The sequence below is a fragment of the Diplotaxodon limnothrissa genome, linkage group LG12 (genome assembly GCF_057381915.1).
Source record: "Diplotaxodon limnothrissa isolate DT_005_m linkage group LG12, D_limnothrissa_male_GT1.1, whole genome shotgun sequence".
Lineage (NCBI taxonomy): Eukaryota > Metazoa > Chordata > Actinopteri > Cichliformes > Cichlidae > Diplotaxodon > Diplotaxodon limnothrissa.
Genome location: NC_140607.1, coordinates 39,417,148 through 39,442,045, shown reverse-complemented (window position 1 = coordinate 39,442,045; position 24,898 = coordinate 39,417,148). Strand labels below are relative to the sequence as shown.

The following is a 24,898-nucleotide window of genomic DNA, read 5'->3' as shown; positions in this document are numbered from 1 at the left end:
CCACTGCCAGACACGCCTACAGGTTTACCTGAAGGTCCCGCGCTCCACGTCCTGCCCCGACAGCCTGATGTGGATCCCCTCTTTCAGCAGCGATCCGAAGGCCATGTACTCGCCCAGGGCCCAGTCCACCATCCGGTTCTTCACCATCTCGGCGCGGCCCTTCAGGATTCGGCTCAGACCTGCGGCGAGAAACGACAGCGTCAGCTGAACGTCTTCGTTCCCGTTTGCCGGGTCAGAAAGCGGTGCCGTTCTCGACCTCCGTGGATGGTGAAGTCCTCCACGGGGACGGACGAGGCCGCCTGTCCGATGTGGTTCAGGTTGTCTTCGGTCAGGCCGGTGGAGGGGCAGCTCATCGACTTTGGTTGACCGTCCAGGGTGAAAAAACCTGAAAACAGCGAGTTTAAAGGGTTAACAGTCTGGAGCTGAACGCCAGAGTGAAAACAACGTCCTGAGAGTTGAATCTGTGCGATCAGGAAGCTGACAGTGACTCGACCCCGCCTCCTCGCCCTCTCACCGGGCCACGGGGAGTCCAGCCAGTGCTTGATGTGCAGGATCTTCTCGTCCTTGGAGCGAGCGTACGCCTCCTCACAGATCTTATCGTACTTGGCGATCTCCTCCTGCAAACAGACAAACGTTCAGGAAGTGACATCACGGTGACCTGTAAGCAGGATTCGCCTGGTGGGCGAGTCCTACCTCATACTCCTGCCGGCTCACGGCTCCCTCTGCGATCAGCTTCTCGGCGTATTTCTGCAGGACCGGCTTCTGCTTCTTGATCTGTTTGTACATCAGCGGCTGAGTGAACATCGGCTCGTCCATCTCGTTATGACCCATCCGACGGTAACACACCTGCACACACACACACACACACACACACACACTGTAAAGACTGTTTCCAGCTGTGTGAACAGGTGGGAGCAGACTCCAGATGTCGGCGATCAGCTTTGAAAGCTTCGTGTCAGAGAGTGTTTGTCTGCGTCTTTACTGACCAGGTCGACCACGACATCTTTGTGGAAGGTGGCTCTCCACTCAGCTGCCACCTTGCAGACGTAGATGACGGCTTCGGGGTCGTCGGCGTTCACGTGGAAGATGGGAGCGTTGACGACACGAGCCACGTCTGTGGGGTACGGCGAGGAGCGGGCCATGCGAGGGTCGGTGGTGAAGCCGATCTGCAGACACGACGACAGAGAGGTGTTTGCACGGCGGGCTGCGTTAGCGGCTCACGGTCTGTTTCTTTGTGGCGTTACCTGGTTGTTGACCACGACGTGCACGGTGCCGTGCGTGGTGTAGGACGGCAGGTCGGACAGGTGGAAGGTCTCATAGACGATGCCCTGACCGGCGAACGCGGCGTCTCCGTGCAGCAGGATGGACATCACCTGCGCAGAGAACACATGAACTTGATGACACTTTCTCAGTCTGTGATTGGTCGAAAGCTCGTCCTGCACAGAAACACCTCCAACAGTTTCCAGGAAAAAAAATGAGCCTGCGCTGTTTACCTGAAGGTCGAGTCTGCTCTGAGCTAGAAAAACTACCTGGACCTGTAACAGTATCTTCACAGTGCAGTATCACTACTATAAAGTATCCGAGTACTTCCGCCAGACTTACTCTTTTCCCGTCTGTGTCCCCGCAGTAGAACTGGTCAGCTTTGGTCTTTCCCTGAACCACGGGGTCCACGGCCTCCAGGTGAGACGGGTTCGCTACCAGAGACAGCGTGATGTTCCTGTCCGTCACGCGGTTGATGCGGCGATGGTACATCCCCAGGTGGTACTTCACGTCGCCGGAGCCCTGAGAACAACCACGACAGGTTGGATCAGACGGGGAAAGAAAATCGAGAGTAAACGAACAAACAGCAGTAAAAACAGCGACCTCATCAGCTGCTTCCAGTTTGGAGTCGAACTGACAGAAGATCTGCTCCAGCTCTTTCCGAATCACGTTGGCCAGGACGTTGAGACGACCCCTGAAAGACACAGAGGCCATCACGGCGCGCTCGCGGCGTTCGTCTTCACACAGGTGTGAGCTGAGCCTGTATTTATTTACTCTGTCGTCTTTGACTGAAGCAGAAATACATTAAAATTAAAAGCAAACATTTCAACATGTTTGTGCTCCGACTCCTGTCTTCAGTGCGTCACTGTCGGGCTGCTGCTTTTGTAACCTTGAGGAGCGCTGACGCCATCAAACTCGCTGATTGGATGCAGATTTCTCCTGGAAGCTGCTGCCTCCTTTCTGATGACATCACGCAGGTGTCATCGACTGTGGAGCGGCGTGCGTGCGGTCGGGTAACAGAGAACAGCAGCGTGTGGTTTTACCTGTGGGGCATTCCCATGATGACGTTCTCCACGCCGTTCTCAGACGACTTGTCGATGATGGTCTTCAGGGCGGGGATCAGAGACTCGCAGCCCTCCAGGCCGAAGCGCTTCTCTGCAGACCACTTCTTCTGCAGGAACTCCTCAAACCTGAACACAGGCAAACACGCCGGTTATTCCCAACGCAGACTGCAGATTCGCTTATTGCAGCCGCACCGTGTTTCCCAACGACTCCGTGTTGCAGTGGGAGATTTCACAGCAGACATCCTATCGATGGGACCAGCGTGAGGATCAAACTGGTTATGACTGAAACACCAGAGCACTGAGCTTCTGTTTCTCAGAAAGCTGAGGTGACTGAAGTGGCGGGCTTGAGTTTCGCTGCGGGTAAAACCACCACGAGCTGTCAGAAACGGCTCGTGGTGGTTTACGATGCTGACGTACCTCAGGGTTCATCTTTTGGTCTTCTGTGGTTCCGCCCTCCTGCTCCAGCTTATAAAATCAGTGTGTGGATGAATCTGCGTGAGGGACCTGAGTGTGTGGGGGTTCTGACCTGGTGGAGCGGACCATGCGGGCCAGCAGCGTCCGCTTCTCCTCCAGAGTGAACTGCATCACGCCCGGAGTCTCAAACTTCTGCCTGATCCACTGACACTGATCCAGGTCGTTGATGAACATGAACTCCACCCCGATGTGCTGACAGTACGCCATCTGCACCGACACACGCACACACACGCACACAGTCATTGTCCTGAATAATTTGCCTGTAAAACATTTCAACTGCTCATTTCCACTTCCTGTGTGCGTGTCTGTGTGTGTGTGTGTGTCTGTCTGTGTGTGTGTGTGCGTGTCTGTGCGTGTCTGTGCGTGTGTCTGTGTGTGTGTCTGTGTGTGTGCGTGTCTGTGCGTGTGTGTGTGTGTGTGTGTCTGTGTGTCTGTGTGTGTCTGTGTGTGTGTGTGTGTCTGTGTGTGTGTGTGTGTGTGTCTGTGTGTGTCTGTGTGTGTGTGTCTGTGTGTGTCTGTGTGTGTCTGTGTGTGTCTGTGTGTGTGTGTGTCTGTGTGTGTCTGTGTGTCTGTGTGTCTGTGTGTGTCTGTGTGTGTGTGTGTCTGTGTGTGTGTGTGTCTGTGTGTGTCTGTGTGTGTGTGTCTGTGTGTGTCTGTGTCTGTGTGTGTCTGTGTGTGTCTGTGTCTGTGTGTGTGTGTGTGTGTCTGTGTGTGCATGTGTGTGTGTGTGTGTGTCTGTGTGTGTCTGTGTGTGTGTGTCTGTGTGTGCATGTGTGTGTGTGTGTGTGTCTGTGTGTGTGTGTCTGTGTGTGCATGTGTGTGTGTGTGTGTGTGTGTGTGTCTGTGTGTGTGTGTGTGTGTCTGTGTGTGCGTGTCTGTGCGTGTGTCTGTGTGTGTCTGTGTGTGTGCGCGTTCACCTCCAGCCGGCGGATGATCTCCTTCAGCGGCAGCACGCTCTCCGAGCCGCCGATGAAGGTGGTGGTGGGAAGCCGGAACACTTTTTCCAGGTCCGACTCCTCCAGACCGTAGAAGCCTACAAGTCCCATGAAGCACCACGGAGCAAGAGGGGAGGGGGAGGAGCAGGAGAACGAGGAGAAAGAAGGGAGGAGAAGAGGTGAGACAGAAAAACGTGCACACGGAGTTAGTGATGAAGACAAGTTTTAATCAACAGAAAGGGGGAGATTTACACATGCAGGAGGATGAGGAGGAGCAGGGGGAGGAGGGGGCATGAAGAGGAGCAGGGGTAAGAGGGGGGGTGAAGAGGAGCAGGGGGAGGAGTGGGGATGAGGAGGAGCAGGGGTAAGAGTGGGGATGAGGAGGAGCAGGGGTAAGAGGGGGGATGAAGAGGAGCAGGGGTAAGAGGGGGGATGAGGAGGAGGAGGGGAGGAGGGGGATGAGGAGGAGCAGGGGGGTGAGGAGGAGCAGGGGGAGGCGGAGAGATGAGGAGGAGCAGAGGAGGAGGAGCAGGGGGAGGAGGGGGGATGAAGAGGAGCAGGGGAGGAGGGGAGATGAAGAGGAGAAGGGGTAAGAGGGGGGGATGAGGAGGAGGAGGAGCAGGGGGAGGAGGGGGGATGAAGAGGAGAAGGGGTAAGAGGGGGGGATGAGGAGGAGCAGGGGGGTGAGGAGGAGCAGGGGGAGGAGGAGAGATGAGGAGGAGCAGGGGAGGAGGGGGAGATGAGGAGGAGCAGGGGATGAGGGGGAGATGAGGAGGAGCAGGGGATGAGGAGGAGCAGGGGGAGGAGGGGGGATGAAGAGGAGCAGGGGGAGGAGGGGGGATGAAGAGGAGCAGGGGTAAGAGGGGGGATGAAGAGGAGCAGGGGGAGGAGGGGAGATGAGGAGGAGGGGGATGAGGAGGAGCAGGGGGGTGAGGAGGAGCAGGGGGAGGCAGGGGGGTGAGGAGGAGCAGGGGGAGGCGGAGAGATGAGGAGGAGCAGGGGAGGAGGAGCAGGGGATGAGGAGGAGCAGGGGGAGGAGGGGGGATGAAGAGGAGCAGGGGAGGAGGGGAGATGAAGAGGAGAAGGGGTGAGGGGGGGGATGAGGAGGAGCAGGGGGTGAGGAGGAGCAGGGGGAGGAGGGGGGATGAAGAGGAGAAGGGGTAAGAGGGGGGGATGAGGAGGAGCAGGGGGGTGAGGAGGAGCAGGGGGAGGAGGGGGGATGAAGAGGAGCAGGGGTAAGAGGGGGGGTGAAGAGGAGCAGGGGGAGGAGTGGGGATGAGGAGGAGCAGGGGTAAGAGTGGGGATGAGGAGGAGCAGGGGTAAGAGGGGGGATGAGGAGGAGGAGGGGAGGAGGGGGATGAGGAGGAGCAGGGGGGTGAGGAGGAGCAGGGGGAGGCGGAGAGATGAGGAGGAGCAGAGGAGGAGGAGCAGGGGGAGGAGGGGGGATGAAGAGGAGCAGGGGAGGAGGGGAGATGAAGAGGAGAAGGGGTAAGAGGGGGGGATGAGGAGGAGGAGGAGCAGGGGGAGGAGGGGGGATGAAGAGGAGAAGGGGTAAGAGGGGGGGATGAGGAGGAGCAGGGGGGTGAGGAGGAGCAGGGGGAGGAGGAGAGATGAGGAGGAGCAGGGGAGGAGGGGGAGATGAGGAGGAGCAGGGGAGGAGGGGGAGATGAGGAGGAGCAGGGGATGAGGGGGAGATGAGGAGGAGCAGGGGATGAGGAGGAGCAGGGGGAGGAGGGGGGATGAAGAGGAGCAGGGGGAGGAGGGGGGATGAAGAGGAGCAGGGGTAAGAGGGGGGATGAAGAGGAGCAGGGGGAGGAGGGGAGATGAGGAGGAGGGGGATGAGGAGGAGCAGGGGGGTGAGGAGGAGCAGGGGGAGGCAGGGGGGTGAGGAGGAGCAGGGGGAGGCAGGGGGGTGAGGAGGAGCAGGGGGAGGCGGAGAGATGAGGAGGAGCAGGGGAGGAGGAGCAGGGGATGAGGAGGAGCAGGGGGAGGAGGGGGGATGAAGAGGAGCAGGGGAGGAGGGGAGATGAAGAGGAGAAGGGGTGAGGGGGGGGATGAGGAGGAGCAGGGGGTGAGGAGGAGCAGGGGGAGGAGGGGGGATGAAGAGGAGAAGGGGTAAGAGGGGGGGATGAGGAGGAGCAGGGGGGTGAGGAGGAGCAGGGGGAGGAGGGGGGATGAAGAGGAGAAGGGGTAAGAGGGGGGGATGAGGAGGAGCAGGGGGGTGAGGAGGAGCAGGGGGAGGAGGAGAGATGAGGAGGAGCAGGGGAGGAGGGGGAGATGAGGAGGAGCAGGGGAGGAGGGGGAGATGAGGAGGAGCAGGGGATGAGGAGGAGCAGGGGGAGGAGGGGGCATGAGGAGGAGCAGGGGGAGGAGGGGGCATGAAGAGGAGCAGGGGGAGGAGGGGGGATGAAGAGGAGCAGGGGAGGAGGGGGGGTGAAGATGAGCAGGGGGAGGAGTGGGGATGAGGAGGAGCAGGGGTAAGAGGGGGGATGAAGAGGAGCAGGGGGAGGAGGGGAGATGAGGAGGAGGAGGGGAGGAGGGGGATGAGGAGGAGCAGGGGGGTGAGGAGGAGCAGGGGATGAGGAGGAGCAGGGGGAGGAGGGGGGATGAAGAGGAGCAGGGGAGGAGGGGAGATGAAGAGGAGAAGGGGTAAGAGGGGGGGGATGAGGAGGAGCAGGGGGGTGAGGAGGAGCAGGGGGAGGAGGGGGGATGAAGAGGAGAAGGGGTAAGAGGGGGGGATGAGGAGGAGCAGGGGGGTGAGGAGGAGCAGGGGGAGGAGGGGGGATGAAGAGGAGAAGGGGTAAGAGGGGGGGATGAGGAGGAGCAGGGGGGTGAGGAGGAGCAGGGGGAGGAGGGGGGATGAGGAGGAGCAGGGGATGAGGAGGAGCAGGGGGAGGAGAAGGGGAGGAGGTGGCATTAGAGTAGTGGAGGTTTTAATGGTTTTAGGACAGCAGAGGAGGAGGTGTTGTGGGTCCAAAACAAATAAAATAAAAGTCGTCACAAAGCTCGACAGACCGCCTTCATCATCATCATCATCATCATCGCTGCTGCTCCAGCACCATCACAAGAACAGCAGCTTCAGTCCACTGAGGCGCCGCAGGTTTCTCCACCTGAACCTGCAGGACGTCTGTTTGAATCATAAGGACGTGAATACCGTTTCACACTGCTTCCTAACAAACGCTTGCCGTGTGACGGTCAGACCTGCTGCGGCGTGCAGACGTGAGCGTAGGAAACTATTGGAGCGCGAGCTGACTGAGGCGTGAGTAAAAACACGGCGCTGTACAGGAGCGAGACCCATTCAGAGCTGATCCTGTGGTCACAGCCGGCTGGTCGCGCCGCACGCCACTCGTCAGGTTGATGAACTGTTACTGACCCTCACGTCTGTGGGCGTCGCTTCAACATGCTGTAACACGGGTGACTTCCTGCAGGAGCCGAACGCTGCACAGCTGCTATTCTCAAATACACAAGCTCACAGACTCGGGGTCAAACGCCGTCACTGAAGCGGGGAAAACATGGAAGTTAAAAGGGAGTTCTTCCTTCCTACGGTCGCCAAAGTGCTTGCTCATACGGGGTCACATGATTGTATTATTGTAGAGTCTACCTTGCAATATGAAGCCTCGGGGCTGAAACCTTCAGGATGTCATCATTGATTAACGTGATCAGATATAATCTGGTGAACACAGTGAGACAGTTTCAAACTCGGACTCCGTGGGGTTTGTGAGGATCTCTGAGCTTCTGTGCTCCGAAACAGAAACACCAGGAGCGTTTCTGATGACCTGCGTGTCGGCGCTGGTCTCCGATACGAAACTCCACGTCAGCACAGGGATAAGCTGAAGAAGCAGTGATGACAGAACGGGATCATTTGACTTTAAACTGATTCTGGGACGTTAGGGGAGGAGGTGTGATGAAGTTGGAGGAGCGTCTCTTTGAGCACTCGTCCTGCCTGCAGTCTCACTTCAGGCTCAGCCAATCAGAGAACCCGCACACATGCAAAGGAGCCACTCAAAAGGCTCAATCTACCTCACATAGCAAAGCAGGATGTCCCCATGGACGCTCGGCTGACAGCTCCTGCAGACCACCACCAGCGCCCCCACAGATCACCACCAGCGCCCCCTACAGACCACCACCAGCACCCCCACAGATCACCACCAGCGCCCCCACAGATCACCACAGGCGCCCCCACAGATCACCACCAGCGCCCCCTACAGACCACCACCGGCGCCCCCACAGACCACCACCAGCGCCCCCTACAGACCTCCACCAGCGCCCCCACAGACCACCAGCCTCAGACGAGTGTCTGCCTTCTCCTGAGTCTGTAAGCATTTCTGTCCGTCTGTGCGACCGTTGGTCTGTAGTAACTGTGTGTGTCATGCCCTCCTGGACTGAACTCCCTTTTCATCCACCCGTTTTCTCTTTCTAAACATTTCAGCCTCATGGGGGCGCTAATCACAGCCTGTCATTGCTTTTGTACTGACAGCAGTTTATTACTTTAAAGCGGGGCCTGTGTGTAGATAGAGTAGATGTAATGCTGCCCCATGTGTGCAGGTCTGAGTGTGTGCTGCCATCCTGACGTCTGATTCAGGGTCTTTCATATTTTGAGGAACAAACCTCAGACAGCTGCTAAACTGACCTCAGTGAAACATCTGGAGCTGCAGCTCAGATGAAACATGCTGAGGATGTTTTTTACAAAGCACCTCTGACGTCTTTGTTCTCGAGTAAAAACAGAGGCTCTGTCCTGAGGTCAGTGCTCAGTCCCTGCCCTCTGTGACAGTAACAGCTGGACTCAGACCAGTGTGACCTGTGGAGCACCAGCGGGCAGTTTACGCACAGCTTCTTGCTGCTCTGTGCAGTTGTCCTGCTGAGACAGTCTGACTGATATATTCTGTTTCAGGTCGGCTTTGAACCTGGTGACAGGGCTGGAACACACAGGCGGAACATTTTCTCCTCCCAGCCTCGATTTGGGGCTCAGTAACATTTTTTTCGTGCTTCTGTCCAAAAACATGAAGCTAAACTTGAGGAAACGGGATCGACGCACTGAGCTGAAACACGCGCGAGGTCACTGACATTACACGACGTGAAGCAGCGTCAGTGCTCAGATATCAGTAGGGCTGTCACGATTAGTCGAATGTCAAAATCGTCGACGACTGATTTAATAGTCGACGCATCGTTTGAAGCTTTGTAAGATCCCAAAAGACGCAGGAATAAGTAGCAGGATTTAAGAGTGTAATAACGGACTGAAACAGAAGATGGCAGCACTGCATGTACAAGGATGCCAGCTGCCATTAAATCCCAAAGAAGAAGAAACTGTCCCAGAATTCATAGCGCGGCCCAGCTCAGTTTCCAACAATGGCGGCAGCTAGTTAGTTTTAATATTAGGGTTGCAAAATTCCCGGAATTTTCAAAGATGGAATCTTTCCATGGGAATTAACGGGAATTTTCAAAATTGAAGGTTGGCTCTTCTTAGGGAACTTAAATATAGTTGAGCAAAGTATATTTTAGCATAATATTGACAAAAACAAACAAATGCAATTCAAATACACTTGAATATCCATGCCATTCCTTAATCACATGTACAGAGCACAAGCTTGCTGCATGGCTATTGAGACCACCTACTGGCACTGTGCATGCCTCCATCACATGTACACATGGACCACACTTTTGAGCCTGAAGGACAAAGAGTATTAAAGGCACACATTTGAGCCTGTGGACTTAACAAGTGAGGTAAGTTTTGATGATATTATGGGAAAATATATTCATTAAATGTTTAAATTGTGAATATCACATAAAATGTATTAATCTGGTAGATAGCAATCTGATAAGATGCTAAATAAAATGCTAGCATCTGTTAGATGCTAAATAAGCCATGACATGCATTGTCTACTCATCTACTGGATGAAGAGTTCAGTCGAGTTCAAGCCAAGGTGAAACAGACCATTGACCAAGCTGACTGTATTTCAGTCATCTCTGATGGATGGTCCAATATCAGGGGACAAGGAATTATTAACTACATAATCACCACTCCTCAGCCTGTGTTCTACAAGAGTGTAGACACAAAGGAAAACAGACACACAGGCCAATACATTGCAGATGAGCTAAAAGTGATCATCAATGACCTTGGACCAGATAAGGTTTTTGCACTGGTCACTGACAATGCAGCCAACATGAAGGTTGCCTGGGCACATGTGGAGGAGACCTACCCTCATATAACTACTATCGGCTGTGCAGCCCATACACTAAATCTTCTCCTAAAAGACATAATGGCACTAAAACCAATGGACACTCTGAGTGAAGCAAGTTCTGAAATATGTTAAAGGCAAACAAGTAACTTCCGCTACATTTCTGTCAAAGCAAAAGGAAAAGAACAAGAGTACTACACTGAAGCTTCCCAGCATAACGCGATGGGGTGGTGTTGTTATCATGTTTGACAGCCTTCTGGAAGGAAAGGAGTCTCTGCAAGAGATGGCCATATCCCAGTCTGTAGGCATCGACAGTGACATCAAGAAGGTCATCTTGGATGATGTGTTCTGGGAAAGAGTATCTAGCAGTCAGAAAATCCTCAAACCTATTGCAGCAGCAATAGCAAAGATAGAGGGGGATGGTGACATCTTGTCAGATGTCCAGTGCCTTTTTGCAGAACTCAAAGAAGAAATCCAGACAATTCTGCCCACTTCCCTACTACTGAAAGAAGAGGAAATGGCTGTGGTCAAGTCATTGGAACAGCGGAGGGAGTTCTGCATGAAGCCAGTGCATGCAGCAGCATACATGCTGGACCCCAAATATGACAAGGGCATACTTTCTGGGGAAGAGATCAATGGTGCCTATGCGGTCATTACAGCCATGTCTGACCACCTGGGTCTCGATAAAGGCAAAGTTCTAGGCAGTTTGGCAAAGTATCGAACAAAGCAAGGCCTTTGGAAAGGGAATGGAATATGGCAGTCATGCCAGCACATATCTGCAGCCACCTGGTGGAAGGGACTATGTGAATCTGAGGCCCTTGCACCTGTAGCCTCCATCCTCCTCCAAATCCCACCATCATCAGCCGCCTCCGAGCGCAACTGGTCACTGTTTGGGAACACCCACACAAAGGTTCGCAACAGGCTCACAAATGTGAGAGTGGAAAAGCTGGTCGGCATTCGGGCAAACCTACGGCTCTTTGAGCCTGACACAGAGCCATCCTCAACAAAGCTGGAAAGTGACACTGAAGAGGAAGACTCAGAGTTGGATGCTGAGGAAGTGGACATGTTGTTGGATGATGATGAGGTCCAGGAAGAGTCTATTGACTGAGCAAAAATGAGAAAAGACGATTGCTTGAAGGAAGATTTGCATGTTTAATGGGACGTTTTGGAGGATAAGTGGCATTTTTCATTTAACCTTTTGAATGGGACTTTGTGGAGATTTTTGGACAGGGGGCATTTTTGAATGAGCGGGGTTAGGGGATGGTAATATTGAACTCAACATTTCTGTTTTTATTCATCCATGAAACAAGTTATTGAAACGTGTTCTATTCTACTGTACTTACAAATAAATCTGTTGAAATATCTGTTGAAAACATTTTGCATGGAGGTTTTCTTATGATTTCTGTTTATATTTATGCTTGGAAATAATATATTCCCAGTTAGTTCTCCTAAATTCCCATTAATTTCCATAATTCCCATTATTTCCATGGACAGTTTCCAATATGGAATATTTCCAAAATTCCCAAGCTTAACTTACCATGGAAATTTACCGGAAACTTTTCGGAAATTTACCGGAAATTTTCCGCCCCTTTGCAACCCTATTTAATATTACTCTTATTATTCTTTCTGGGTCACAAAATAAACGTTTAACATATTTTCAGGCGAGAATGTAGCTGTGTAAACCTCAAATATCTGCTCGGTTTATCAAGACACCGCATATTTTCAAAAGCGCTCCGACGTTTTCGGAGGCGTCTGTTACCCACTAGCTCGATAGCTAGCCGGGGGCTAGGCTCACTAGAGCCGTGAGAACACCGGACTCCCGGCAGATCGTTTTCAAACCCACCGCCGTCTTTCGCTACTCAGGTTAAACATATATGAGTCACTTAGAGAACTTAAAATGTTATTGTTTGGCTTTTTTCAGTATTTTATTTGTTCCTGAGTAAATCGGTTTGGCTGAGATTAAAGTTATAGTTTTTACACAGCTGAATAAACGTCAAGCAGACAGCTGATTATCAGAAGTGTGAGATGCTGGAGAATTTACTCCGGTGTCCTGTTATATTTTAGATAGCAAGGAGTTTATTAAACTTCACCGAAACAATCTGCACATTTCATTAAAATTTAATAAACTATCATCTTGTCTTTATCTTTAGTTAGCACCTTAAACACTTAAAGCTGTAAGCTAATGATAGTTATATAAGAGCAGATGCTGCTGGTGCAATAAGCTGTAGTTTTACTCCAATGGATGATGATCTGATTAGTCGACTATCAAAATAATCGTTTGTGGCAGCCCTAGATGTCAGACGCCCCAAAGACAGATCCAGACGTCACTGCAGTACATTTACAGATTCATAACCAGCTGCGTCTACAAGGACAGTATGGCAGATCTGTGACATCACACACACCCCTGCTAATCAATAACACCCAAATATCCCAGAACTTCACTCACTGAAACTGCAGGTCAGTCTTCTTAGACGGTCTGTTAGTACAGTGAGCTCACAGCAGCCATGTTATTGGTAATCTGATGTCACTAAATAGGGCAGCTTTATCTAAGCCCCTCCCCCTGAGCACCTTGTCTGTTGTAGAGCATTGCTCACTGCTGACTGGATGAACGCTTTCGACGTGCGACATGTATTTTTCATCTGGACGGGTAACTGATGCAAAGCGCTACAAAGCTAGCTTAAACAAACTACCTGTCAGGCGGGGTTAGGAAAGGTGCGCGCGCACATTTGTGCCGTACTCTGAGCGGCCAGGCGGGCGTATCCCAGTAGATCTGACATCACATGAAAGCTATGGATTAGCCTAGCAGACACCTAGTAGCTACAAATAGAGGCCACGCCCCTAAAAAAACCCCTTTAATGCTAATGTGAGCTGTAACATCATCCCGACCCAATTATCCACAGAGTTTGTGTCTCAGGCTGCTGGACACGTTTAACATTGGGACTGACTCGGCGGGGTACACCCTGGACAGGTCGCCAGTCTGTCGCAGGGCCAACACACAGGGACAGACAACAATTCACACTCACTCGCACATTCACACCTAGTGGCAATTTGGATTATCCAATTAACCTATCCCCACAAGCTGCATGTCTTTGGACGGTGGGAGGAAGCCGGAGTACCCAGAGGGAACCCACGCAAACACGGGGAGAACATGCAAACTCCACACAGAAAGACCCCGGCCTGATGGTGGAATTGAACTCAGGACCTTCTTGCTGTGCGGCAACAGTGCTAACCACCGTGCCTAACCAGTATATAAATATGTTTAATCCACGTGGACACATCTGCATCTGAGGACAACTTTTTGGGATTTCCTTACCTGGATGATGGAGCATGCATCAAGCCATAGTTCAGAGCACATTCAGAGTCAGGCCCAGACACTAATGAACATAACGGTGAACTGTGGGACAGAGCGGGGGTCAGCACGCTAGCAGCAGCTAACAAAGCTGAGCACAGGGGACCCTGAGAGGAGGCGGAGCCTGTCAAGTCAGACGGGATGAACTTCCTCTCAGTGTTTCCTGTGTGCTGCTCAGGCTACAGGGAGATTTCACCGTGGTTCAGCCCACTGAGACAGAATCCACAGGAGTAAAGAAGCAGCAGAGTCTGAGACATTTTAGGCAGACGATGCTGCCGGCGTGACCGTCTGCACGATTTTTATTTTCCCGTCTCACCTGTTGATGCTCGCTTTCTTTCTAAAAAAACAAAACTAACTGATGTCACATTTACTGAAACTACAGCAGCAGGTGAAAGTGATAAACTGAGACATAAAATTACAGTTTATACTCTGCTTCATGAAGACATATCCCTCTAATCATGTGATTATTTATACATTTGTCTGGGTGCACATTACTGCCCAACACAGGCCTGCAGGTACACTCTGGCCAGGTGAGCGTGGGGCTGGTGAGAGGATCTGAGGACTGCAGCTGCACATGTGAACATGCTTCCAGTTTGGTTAAACCGCTGCAAGGTCACAAACGTGCTTCAACTCCTGCACAAAGACAGAATCAGATGCTGAACCAGATGAAATCTCTCCGCGGCGCTGCGGCGCCCTCTGCAGGAGCTCAGGAGCCCGCCGTCTGCTGCGTTGATGCTTTCAGCTCCTGCAGATGTTTCCTTCAAACTACTGCACTGACAAACTCCACTACAGATCAACTACTGACTTCACAGCAGTGCTGGTTCTCGTACCTCCGACCGTGAGAATGTGCAGCCTCTCCTTGAACACAGCCACGTCTGGACGGGTCACCAGCAGGGGGCAGCAAAGGGAAGAGACACCCGGACACCATTAATGACCTGCAACCCCCTTTACACACCACCAGCACCAACACCACCACACCGGCCTACAGCCTCATCAGCGCAGCAGCCGCCCCGCATCTCGCGTCTCCACCACCGTCTGACCCCGCGATCAAAGAAGAAGAAGGAGCAGTGGAGAAGGAGAGACACATGTAGCGCCATGCTAAGGTTAAACAGCGTCGCCACAGCCGTCCCACACCGAGGCCATTCAGGTCACCTTCAGACGGACTACTTCCTGGGCGCTAATACAACAAACTGAACATGGCACACAGAGCAGCTCGAGAGGGGCGTGTCCTGATGTGTAACAGTGGGTGGAGTCACAGCTTCAGGGGTTTATTTAGCCGCAGACAGTGAGGCGAAGCCACAAACCTTTGATCTTTGACTTCCTGTTTCTGACGACACAGATTGAAGCCGAAGCTGAACGTTAATGAGCCGTTAGCAACATTCAGACTGCGAACAAACAGGAAGTACTGCTTTATTCTCGTCTTCCTCTGTGGTGGTTTAAAAGCACCTGGAACCAGGACTGCTGTTATTTAATAAATGTCCTGAGAGGAAGACGAGGAAGAGCTCTGAGACGGAGCGTCTTAGACTCACGGTCACCTTGGCGGGGTTTCAGGTCCAAACTTGCAGGAAAAGATCTGAGCAGGATTAGCAGTGGAGGAGCGCTCTGGCTAACGTGGTGCACAGCCCAGCGTCACGCAGCAGAAGCTCAACTACAGCAGCAGCCCGCCGCTGCCCAGAGACTCCGACGCCGCCTTTTTCATCTTCAGAAAGATTCTGTGATCTTTGGCAGGTCTCGTGTTCACACTGGGCTCCGTGAACGCGTGCGTGGATGAAACGCTCGGACAGCTCGCGGGTCGCTCGGTTTGAATCAGAAGCTTTAATAAACGAGTGTCATCATCCACGCCGTTTCTACACGGCCCGCTGTGGTGAGTCTAAACGAAGCAAGCGCGAGCAGACCGCTGATTGTTCTGGTCGCCAACAGATCGCTGCGGCCCAAACAGGAAACCGAGAATGCTGCCCTTCAAAGTAAAAGCTGCGCCACAGTTCCAGATATCCTACGACTCCACGTGGAGTCAACGATGGGCGACTCGCGTCCAACAGAAACGGACTCAGGCGGCTGAGAACCATTAAAGGCTTCATCCTGCTGCATCACTAATGCCGATCGTGTTTTCCAGCGGAGAGGAGCTCCGAGTCTGAGCGTGAGGTCTGAGGCAGTGAAGCCGGTTACCGCCAGGCCTCCTGGAGCCACACCGAATCAGGACGTTTTCTACAGAGGCCCTGAGAAAGCTTTCGGTCCTCAGCGGGGACGTAATCACGTTCAGGAAAAAGGACGTTCCCCTTTCATTAAAAACACCTTCAGTCAGGCTTTTTAGATCTCAGAGAATCATCCAGATTTTAAACTCGGGATTAGGATTGTGTCAATGTTTTCAGTGTTTCCCACAAACTGAAGAAAACCATCCACACTTCAACAGAGCGTGGAGGAGAGACTGCGACTACACACCACCACCGAGAGTTTACACAGACGCAGGACTGAACCTCTGATCTGGTAAATGCTGTTTATTACAGAGTAACAGCGCTGCAGCCTCACTGTGAACCACATGATCAGAACCCGTGTCACAGTTTGAGGGTTACAGCCTTAAGCTCTTCGTTTTAATTAAAATATCATATTTAAACTAAAATAACAAAAAAATAACATTTAGTTTGTTTGTTAAATGAACTTAAATGATCACAAGTGTCACAAACATGTGATGATCCAGACTGTGATGAATAAACTGGCACTAACGTTCACGTCAGCACAGCCGTGCGGTCTCTCCTCACGTCTCCGTGCGGGAAACACTGAAATGATTTGAGGTTAATTCTCGGACCTTCATCACAGAACGAAGGTCTTCAGATGTTAAATGAGGAAGAACGATTCAGTTTAGACAAAGAATAAAATCCTGAAACAGAGCTCGATTTAAAAACAGAACGTTATCGTACAGCAGAAGAAACTCTTCTGCTGTACGATAACGTTTCAGAGACTCCTCCAGCCAACGAGGAGGAGCGCTGAACACACGAAGAGGGGGTCGATTTCTGAGGGTCAGCTCCTCACCCAGCTTGTCGGAGGACGTGATAATGTCAGTGGGGACACACGAATCCAGATCGGCGTCCATGATGCCGAGGGGGTCCAACTGGGCCACGTGGTGCCCTCGGATCTACAGGAAGTGACAACAGCACAGAGCCCACCCAGGGCAGGAAGGGGGGGGTGAGAACAGGGTGAGATGAAGGAGGAGGAGGAGGAGATGCAACCAAATAACAGACAGAGGATGAAGAGCGGAGCAGATGAGAAGCAGGATGGAGGGAAGAAATCAGAAACGGGAGAAACGGTGAAAAGTTAGGAAAAGCAGGAAGTGTTAGAGAGGAGGAGGAGGAGAGAGGGGGGAGGGCGGGTGGGAGGGAGGAGGAGAGAGGGCGGGTGGGAGGGAAAAGCAAAGTTAACATCACGGTCTGTTTGGTGGTTTAGTTGTGGCGCTCTCACCAACATCCTGGAAGCCGGCATTCACCGGAGCGTCATCAAAATTCACACAGCTGATTCCCAGTGGATCCAGGTGGGCATTGTGATGACCCATCACCTGAACACACACACACACCACAACAGGAAGCTCAGGCCCTCACAGGTCCTTATGACAGCGTCACGTCAGGGTCAGGATTCGGGCTTTAATCCAGCCGGCTGCACATCCTGTTGCTGCAGAGTCACTTTGAACTTCCCATGTTGTTGCAGTATATTAATGACTAACCTCTAGTTGTGGATGGATTATCTCAGTTGTTCTCCTGACTGAAGTTTGGTCCGTTTACAGCATCCTGCCATGCGACTGTATTTGTCCCTAACCATCAGGAACCTCCACGTTAACTTTTATCAAGTGGAAAAGTGTTAGCGTTCGTCCTCCAGCTTCAGTGTTTATGCTAACCTAGCTGTTTTGCTAGCGGTCACGTAGCACATCATTATATACCAGCTAGCCCAACTTCAGTAACCCTACAAACGTCACTGCTGTTTAGTTTAAAGTCTTCATCTATGTTGGACGTGACAGCAGAGCTGTACGTTTGAATTCTTTCAGAAATCTCTCAGTCAGAACATGCTATATCATGCTTAGGTGGAAGCCAGCGAGCTAACTTCCTGCTAACTTCCTGCTAACTTCCTGCTAACTTCTAATTCTGTTAAATGTAATAATCCTTTTCATGGATGCCTGGATGTTAAACTTCATAGTTACACCTGGTAAAGCAGCAACGCTGATCGTTTTATAAAAGATGAAAGAATTTAGACAGTTTTAACTCTCAGTGTTCGTTTGACTTTGGGACCTGAAGCTAAGTCGCACTAAAACATTTTTGACCGATGTTTGAGCGCCGTGTACCACATAAAATCGGTTCGAGGTCAGTAAGCACAACCAGAATTCATACGTAAGGCTCACTGTTGATTTTTGAGAAAATTAAAGGATTTTAAGTGCGCCTTAAAATCCTTTAAGCACATGTTTCAAATTACACTGTGATATGGATTTTAGGCCATATCGCCCAGCCCTACTGTGGATGTTGTCGACACTCGGCTCTGATGGATGCTGATCATCAATTATTGATCAGGCTGAGTTTGTGTGACCTGTGAAGACCTAAACTCACCACACCAACGTCTCCATCAACAAACAGCAGCCATCAATAAGCAGGTGAACAAACAGGAAAAATTTTACAGCACAGGCTTCACTCTATCAGTAGCCAAAGGTCAGAGGTCACTGACAAACACAGGCTTTTCAATAATCTTATGGATGCATTGATCGTGTTTGTGTGTGTGTACCTGGTAGGCCCTGATGAGCGACTGCACAGCCAGGTGATCCTCCACCAGCTTCTCCACGTTGGGCTGAGCTCCGACCAGAGAGGAGAGCTGGGGGGCGACGAGGCTGGACGCTGCAGACAGCCCCAGAGGAGACTGGTAGGCGGCGCCGGGAGGAGCGCCAGCGTTGGCGTTCCGGAAAAACACATCCCACGACTGCAGGAGAGGAAGAAGAGAAAGATGTTGATGATGCCATGAACAAGGCTCAGAGATCCTGATCTTACTGCACTCAGCGCCTGCTGTTGCTGTGTGTGCTCTATAAGTAAGAGAACTTCCTGTGGTGGGTGGAGTCAGAACAGCTAACCGACAGATAACCAGTGCTGAGTCAAACATGGACGCAGCATTATTTATGGCGTTTGACGGTTGACCTCAGAGATGCTCAAAGCTTCGATGAAGGAAGAGGGAATCTGAGGGCACGCCGTTTCACCATCAGGAGGTCAGAGGGCCTTAATGAGCTCTGCTCTACATCACGCCGTTTCCGTGGTGACCAAACACACACACCAGACTCCTCCACAGCGTGAGACTGACGAAGTCACACAGGAAGCTTTAAAGCCATCACAGCGGGTTACGCCTGCTGAGTCACAAGGTGGAGCGCGTCCAGATCCCGGCTGACTTTTACACACTTCAGCTGTTCTGCGTCAGCGAGCACCCGCCCCACAGTACACTTTACTTCCTGTGTCCAGCTAGCAGGCTAAGCTAATAAGAGCAAGGTCACGGTGTCAGGTCGTTACATAACAGATGTGACATGTCACACACACACACACACACTCTGTACCAAGAGGAGTGTGTGTGTGTGCACCTGTTTAGATATCTTTGTGGGGACCAACAGTCACTTGTGGGGACAAAGCGTCCGTCCCCAGTTTGAGGCTCAAAATGTGGTTTCAGTGTCAGCGTTACAGTTCGGCTGAGGGTTAGAAACTGGGAAGAGATGTTGTCAATTAGATGTCCTCACTTTCAAAATGAGAATACGTGTGTGTGGGGGGGAGGGTTGTCCTCTTCTTGAGAGTAAAAACGGTGTGGGTGGAGCTCTGATCAAACGCTGCGCCTCTGACAGATGATTCTCTCGTTGTTTAGGTTAACGCCTTCAAAGTACTTCCTGTTTTTAAATCGGCCTTCGTTAATCGGACTCGTTTAAAGTCATTAAAGAACTGATCGAAGCCAGAGGGCCTCTCAGTCTCACTGCCGGCCCTGAAGTAGGCCTGTCACGTGACTCGAGCTTCTGGGGGCTATTATTAGCTGGCTGTCCTTTAGCGCCCGGTCAGAGAGCTCACCAAAACAAACGCCGTCACAGCCATGTCACCTTCACGACCCCAGAGCGTGTTTGAAGACGAATAACGAAAAAATGAAACAGACTCATTTACAGCTTTTTAAAGAAGACAGAATCGAGAGCTGTGAGCTCCACACGCAGCACCGGTCCCCGACACAGATGCCGTGATGCTGCTGTCTGCATCACATGCGTGGTTTTAGATTTTAGGTCTCACGTTAGACATTCGAATCATAAACAGGGACCTAATTTAACCTGAACTCTTCCATGGCATGCATTTTAATCTCTCTTTGATATTTGGGCTGGTTAGGACCTGATGAATGTAAAAACAAAGAATTACCAGATTTTTCTTTTACCTAATTTTTGTTTATGAGAAAAATGAGAGCAACATACGAGGATATTTATTTAAAATTTCAATAGAACAGTTGCAGCATAACGTCCTCGTAAGTGGATATCAGGCCCTTACAGAGCAAGATTTAGTATTTTGGTCTAAATAATAATGGACGTCAGGTTGATTGTTTCCATAACTCTCGTCTGTGCTTCCTGTAGTCAAAATGATTTTCCGGTCCTAAATAAGTTTCCAAAGTTTAAGATGATTCACGCTCTGGATGCGACTCTCTTTGACGGTCACAGCTGACGATAACCTGCTCTGTACAGGACAGACTCATCTGTGCGTCTTTAATACTAGTAATCCGGAACAAACAGAACCAGAATACAAATGTTACCGAGCACCGATTTGGTAGTGCGGTGTTTAAGTGATTACATGTGTAATTATTATTGATACGGTCCCGCCCACAGGTCACCTCCTAACATTAGGTAAACTCTAATATTAATGTGAGCAGACCAAATAAAGCAGAGACTGTGTGTCTGCTCCTGTATTTGTATAGTGCTTTACACTACATCAGCCACACACACAGGTGATGGCAGCTACGTTGTAGCCACAGCTGCCCTGGGGCGCACTGACAGAGGCGAGGTTTGCATCACATTTCACTCGTTAGCTAACTAAACTGTGATGTTAGCTTAGCAAGCGTCATGACAGGTTAGCTAACGTACGTGAACGTGACTCTCCCACTCAGAGGTGACATCACAGGAGCTTTACATGCAGATTTAGCTTCAGTTTCCTGTGAAATTCTTTCACTTTTAAATCTGACTCCGTTTTCTTCCATCCAGCTGCTTTGCCGTTCGCGCTACGCTCCTCTTAGCATCGAGTCTTGGCATGTGACACAGGTGACACTGCCCCCACAGGCTCCTGTAGTCTACAGTCCACGCCACTGATTATCCCGATGAACCACTGCTGTTACATAACGCTGATGGTATACTGTACTTATTTGTTTTTGCTGCTAAAATGAATGAAACGCACCGTCTCCATGAGTCTCCACAGAGCTTATTTCAGACTTTCTAAGCACTAACGGACCCTTTAAACCAGGGTGGGCAACTCCAGGCCTCGAGTGCCGGTGTCCTGGAGGTTTCAGATGTGTCCATGATCCATCACAGCTGATTTAAAGGGCTAAATAACTCCTCAGCATTTCTTGAAGTTCTCCAGAGGCCTGGTAATGAACTAATCATGTGATTCAGGTGTGTTAACCCAGGGTGGGATCTAAAACCTGCAGGACACCGGCCCTCGAGGCCTGGAGTTGCCTACCCCTGCTTTAAACCGCCGTCCTGACACAGCTGCTACTCTTGAACAGGATGTTGTCACATGACTGGTCACATGTGCTCAGAGCACACTGAACATGTCAGTGTGGCTGTAATGTGTTTCAGAATGTGGACAGGAGGAAACGCCTGCAAACACATTTTAATGCTCGTCCTTCGTCCCAGATATCAACAACAGCATGTTCCACATGTTCCTGTTGTGCAGTAAAACCTGTATGATTCTCCACATATTATTATTCTGAGTTTGCCTCATTTCAGTAACACACTACAGCACATTACAGTGTCCAACAACAAAGAGCTTCAGAAACCTGGAGAGTTGTTGCTCAAGAGCACTTTAAAGAACGTCTGCCTCCTTGGAAACAAAATACAAAGAAATGAGTGGCTCAAGACTTTTGCACACACACACACGCATCATATCATTACAAACAGATGCACACCACTGTTTCCCACAGCAGCTTTTTGTGCACACGACACTCATCTGAGCTTTTTTTTGTTTAATCTGACTCATCGAAGCCTCAAGAGTTTCCCCACTAAACACTTGCTTCACTCTTATTTTGAAAGAGTTCTGTTACTGCTAACCAGCGGGCCCCACACTTCCTGTATCATGTTCCTCGTGTCCTTGATATCTTGCAGCAGCTTTTCGTCAGAGGTGGACGGGTCCCCGAGCAGAACCAGGACCAGCTGCACAACAACATGGAGGAGATGTTTCACTGCAGGCCGAACCAGCCAATCAGAAGCACATATGTAATTTAACACAGCGGTGGCACACGACGTGAACACGTGAATCACCAACGCTGTGGTTCATGTTTCTTGGAGGACATTCATGGAGACCTCCCAGCAGTGAACGCCAGCGCCGTGCGTCACAACACAACGAGCCATGTTTGTCACTAACAAGGAAGCACGGCGTGTTCTTTAAAGGTTCCACCCAGCTGGAGCGTCACACTCACTAATCCCGCCCTTCTCTTCAGTTTTCAGCCAATCACATTTTAATCTTCTGCTCATTTCTCACATTTTATCGTGTTTATCATCGAACCCTCAGGAAATGAAGTACGGGGAGAAAATAAAGAAATGTGCCACTGCTGGTTTGGCCAACGTTTCCCGAGCGTTCAGTAGTTTAGCGACATAATGCGAATAGCGGCGAGCTAACGATGCAGTTTTTCCTGTCAAGCCTGCCCTACACATTCACTTCCACTTGTTTCTACTCGTGCCATGCTGACATCAGCTCGTCACAGATCTCCTTATACGGTGATCTTTGACAAAAACCGTACAACCCGCTAAGAGTGGTTGTTGCCCTTCTCCGTACTTCCAGAATCCAGCCAATCAGAAGAAAGCATGCTTGTAGAGAAGATTCACCTGTGATGGTAGTTTTAAATAATGGAACATTTCTAAAAATGCTTCATGCAAATTCTTTAAATGCTTTGTTTACTGCACGGCTCAGTAAACACGAGCATTTCCTCCACGTTAGCCACTAAAAACAGAGCTGCTTGTTTTACACGGAGACAAATGTGCAGTGAAAGTATCAGCTCAGTCGGTTTCAGTCAGGGCGACGGCAGACTGACACTTTCTTTATTTCAGAACATTATTTTTTACATTTCAAGTGAAATAAAACATCATATTAATATTTAAAAATATAAAACTGTACGTGAGCGCCTAAAACTGTCTGACCCGGGGCTGCTAGAGGGCCCTGAACTTTTATCTTCATCATTTTGAAAGACGTGGGCCTCACAATGGTTTCACCCGAAACCTCTGCTGATAGTGGCCCACACCCTTTTCCACACCTCGGCTCATGGGATGGGGCGCATGCTCAACAGTGGGTCAACGACCCTCTTAAAGGACACTCCCACTAGGGTTTAAATTTGTGGGACACTTTCTGTGTGTGGAATCTATCAATACTGTGGAAACGGTGCAGGTGCTTTGGGTGTGCAGCTGTTTTTATGTGTTCAAAATCACCAAACCTTTAACTTCTGATTGTCTGGGTTCTGGGTTTATGTCCCATTACACTGAAATGCTGCTGAAGTCCTTTGGAGGGTTTGTCCTGCATCGATGCTGCCAGCAGTAAAATCAAACCAACCTCTGCACCGACCACTCCACACCTGCAGGGGCTCCACTGCTCCTTACCTTATGAACACTCTTGGGATTTTCCAACCAGGCGTAGTACATCTCCTCCACATAGTTGGAGCTCGTCCCATTCAGGAACGGCTCCGAGGCCACCGGTGCTGTGTAACACCTGATTGGCTGAAACGTCCTTTTGCCACCCGTGGAGGTGACTGTGATTGGCCGCTGTTGGCCGACAGTCTGAGCCGCCTGCGAGGCGGTGAGCGGACGCAACCGCGCCGCACAAGTCCTTAAACGATGCATGAGCAGTCCTTAAAGTATCACACACGGCGGTGACTTTCGGTCCGACAGTCCGGACGTCCTCGACCTCACAACGACGCAGAAGAAAAAAGCAGGTCAGTGCCACAACAGGAAGCAGTCAGACGTCCACGTCAGTCCACTGAGAGAAGAAGAGAGAGAATTAGCCCCCGTTCTCCAGACCACAGTCACCTTTATTCAAATGAGATGTGAGACAAAAAACAAGCGCATCCATGCTCACAGGTGTACACACAGGTGATCACACCCACAAACTACACCCTTTTTGGCTCCTACCTCAAAGCACACTGTGTTCTGTTGATCTTATGTGCTGCACAATAATGTTTAACATTTAGTATTTACTGTCATATTCCCATATATCATTGTGATGTTGTTTATTCTATTACTCTTGTTCTCTTCTGCTTGCTTTCTTTTTTCTTTCTCAGCAGGTGATCCAGGTGATTGATATATGCATTTTTTTTCCTGCTCATTCTGTTGGTTTTTGTCTTTTGCCCTTCTCCCCCGTCCCTCTTCTCAGCTGTTTCTCTTTCCCTCTTTCTTTCTCCCCTTCTTTCCCCCAGTCAAGTCTGTCCCGTATTCAGTAAGTGAAAATAAAATAAACAATAAAAGGTGAATCAAATGGACCATTACGGCAAGGCTGGGATGGTCAGTTTGGTAAAGTAAATCCGTTGGGCATCTTTCTTTGCCTTTAGACAACAATTCTGATGCAAAAGAGCCAAACGGGACAGGCCAAAAAAAAAAAAAAAAAAAAAAAAAAGAGATGTGAGAGAAAGCTGTGCTTTAGGATTTAACGATGGCGGTTTCTGTCTGACGAGCTTCTAATAACACTGCGAGCGCCGACTCGAGCTGCTGTTTGCAGAGGAACACGATGTCAGAGTCAGGGCTGATCTGCGGCGCCTGACAAACGGCGTCCTCAGAAATGCGGCACAGTGGATTTAAAGATGCTAACGTTCAGATTTACAGACAGCAGTTGTCAGACTCGCACTTACTTCACCTCCTTATGAACAGAGGCTTCAAGTCTGACTGCTGGAGCTCTGACAGCCTGACAGACACGTTAAAAGTGCGCGCTTAAAGATCTCTTTACATCAGGCGGAACGGTCACATGACCTAATGGTGGTTTTGCACTCAGTAATCAGTGGCGCCCGGCTGAATCGGCCCCGAGAAGCCGGCTCAGGGCCAGGTCACAGATCACTGACCAATCACAGACATGAACTTCAGTCCAAAACATGTGAGCAACATTTCCTGACATCAGAGGCCGGCGCCGCGCTCCAGGAACGACCTGTAAGATCGGTGCATCGCACGCTTTTACTTTCTGTGCAGGTCGCTGCCAGCACGCCCAGTCACATGACTGCACTTGCAGAAGGAAAACAAAAACACCTTGTTCCCCTGCAATAAAGTTTATTCAAAACAGACCTGCTGTTTTCACACACAAGACGTGCCATCTCACCCTTCTCCAGGTAAACACTGTGAAACTACGAGAACACCGAGGTCTCTGCCTCTGATTTTTGTTCCTTTAAAGGTCTAAAGTTCCTGATTTGAGGAAATTCTGTGAAGCACAGCAG

General features: G+C 50.6%; 1 protein-coding gene across 3 annotated transcripts in view; it reads right to left on the bottom strand.

Annotated features, from left to right (window-relative positions):
• The window catches only part of ogdha (oxoglutarate dehydrogenase a), a 32,234-nt gene that overhangs the window by 5,232 nt on the left and 2,104 nt on the right, over positions 1-24,898 (bottom strand). Inside the window, exons 2-16 of one of the 3 annotated variants that reach the window (XM_085367635.1) lie at positions 23,085-23,460; positions 18,014-18,205; positions 16,286-16,388; positions 14,089-14,133; positions 3,716-3,831; positions 2,851-3,005; positions 2,304-2,450; positions 1,864-1,954; positions 1,603-1,782; positions 1,245-1,373; positions 987-1,166; positions 694-846; positions 515-617; positions 257-385; positions 29-179 (exon numbers count right to left, since the gene is read on the bottom strand). In XM_085367635.1, the coding sequence (XP_085223761.1) occupies positions 29-179; positions 257-385; positions 515-617; positions 694-846; positions 987-1,166; positions 1,245-1,373; positions 1,603-1,782; positions 1,864-1,954; positions 2,304-2,450; positions 2,851-3,005; positions 3,716-3,831; positions 14,089-14,133; positions 16,286-16,388; positions 18,014-18,205; positions 23,085-23,324 (2,114 nt within the window). In that variant the 5' untranslated portion in view covers positions 23,325-23,460. Of the gene's footprint in view, positions 1-28; positions 180-256; positions 386-514; positions 618-693; positions 847-986; positions 1,167-1,244; positions 1,374-1,602; positions 1,783-1,863; positions 1,955-2,303; positions 2,451-2,850; positions 3,006-3,715; positions 3,832-14,088; positions 14,134-16,285; positions 16,389-16,711; positions 16,806-18,013; positions 18,206-23,084; positions 23,461-24,898 lie in introns of all 3 variants that reach the window. The other 2 variants (XM_085367637.1, XM_085367636.1) reach the window with 2 other exon arrangements.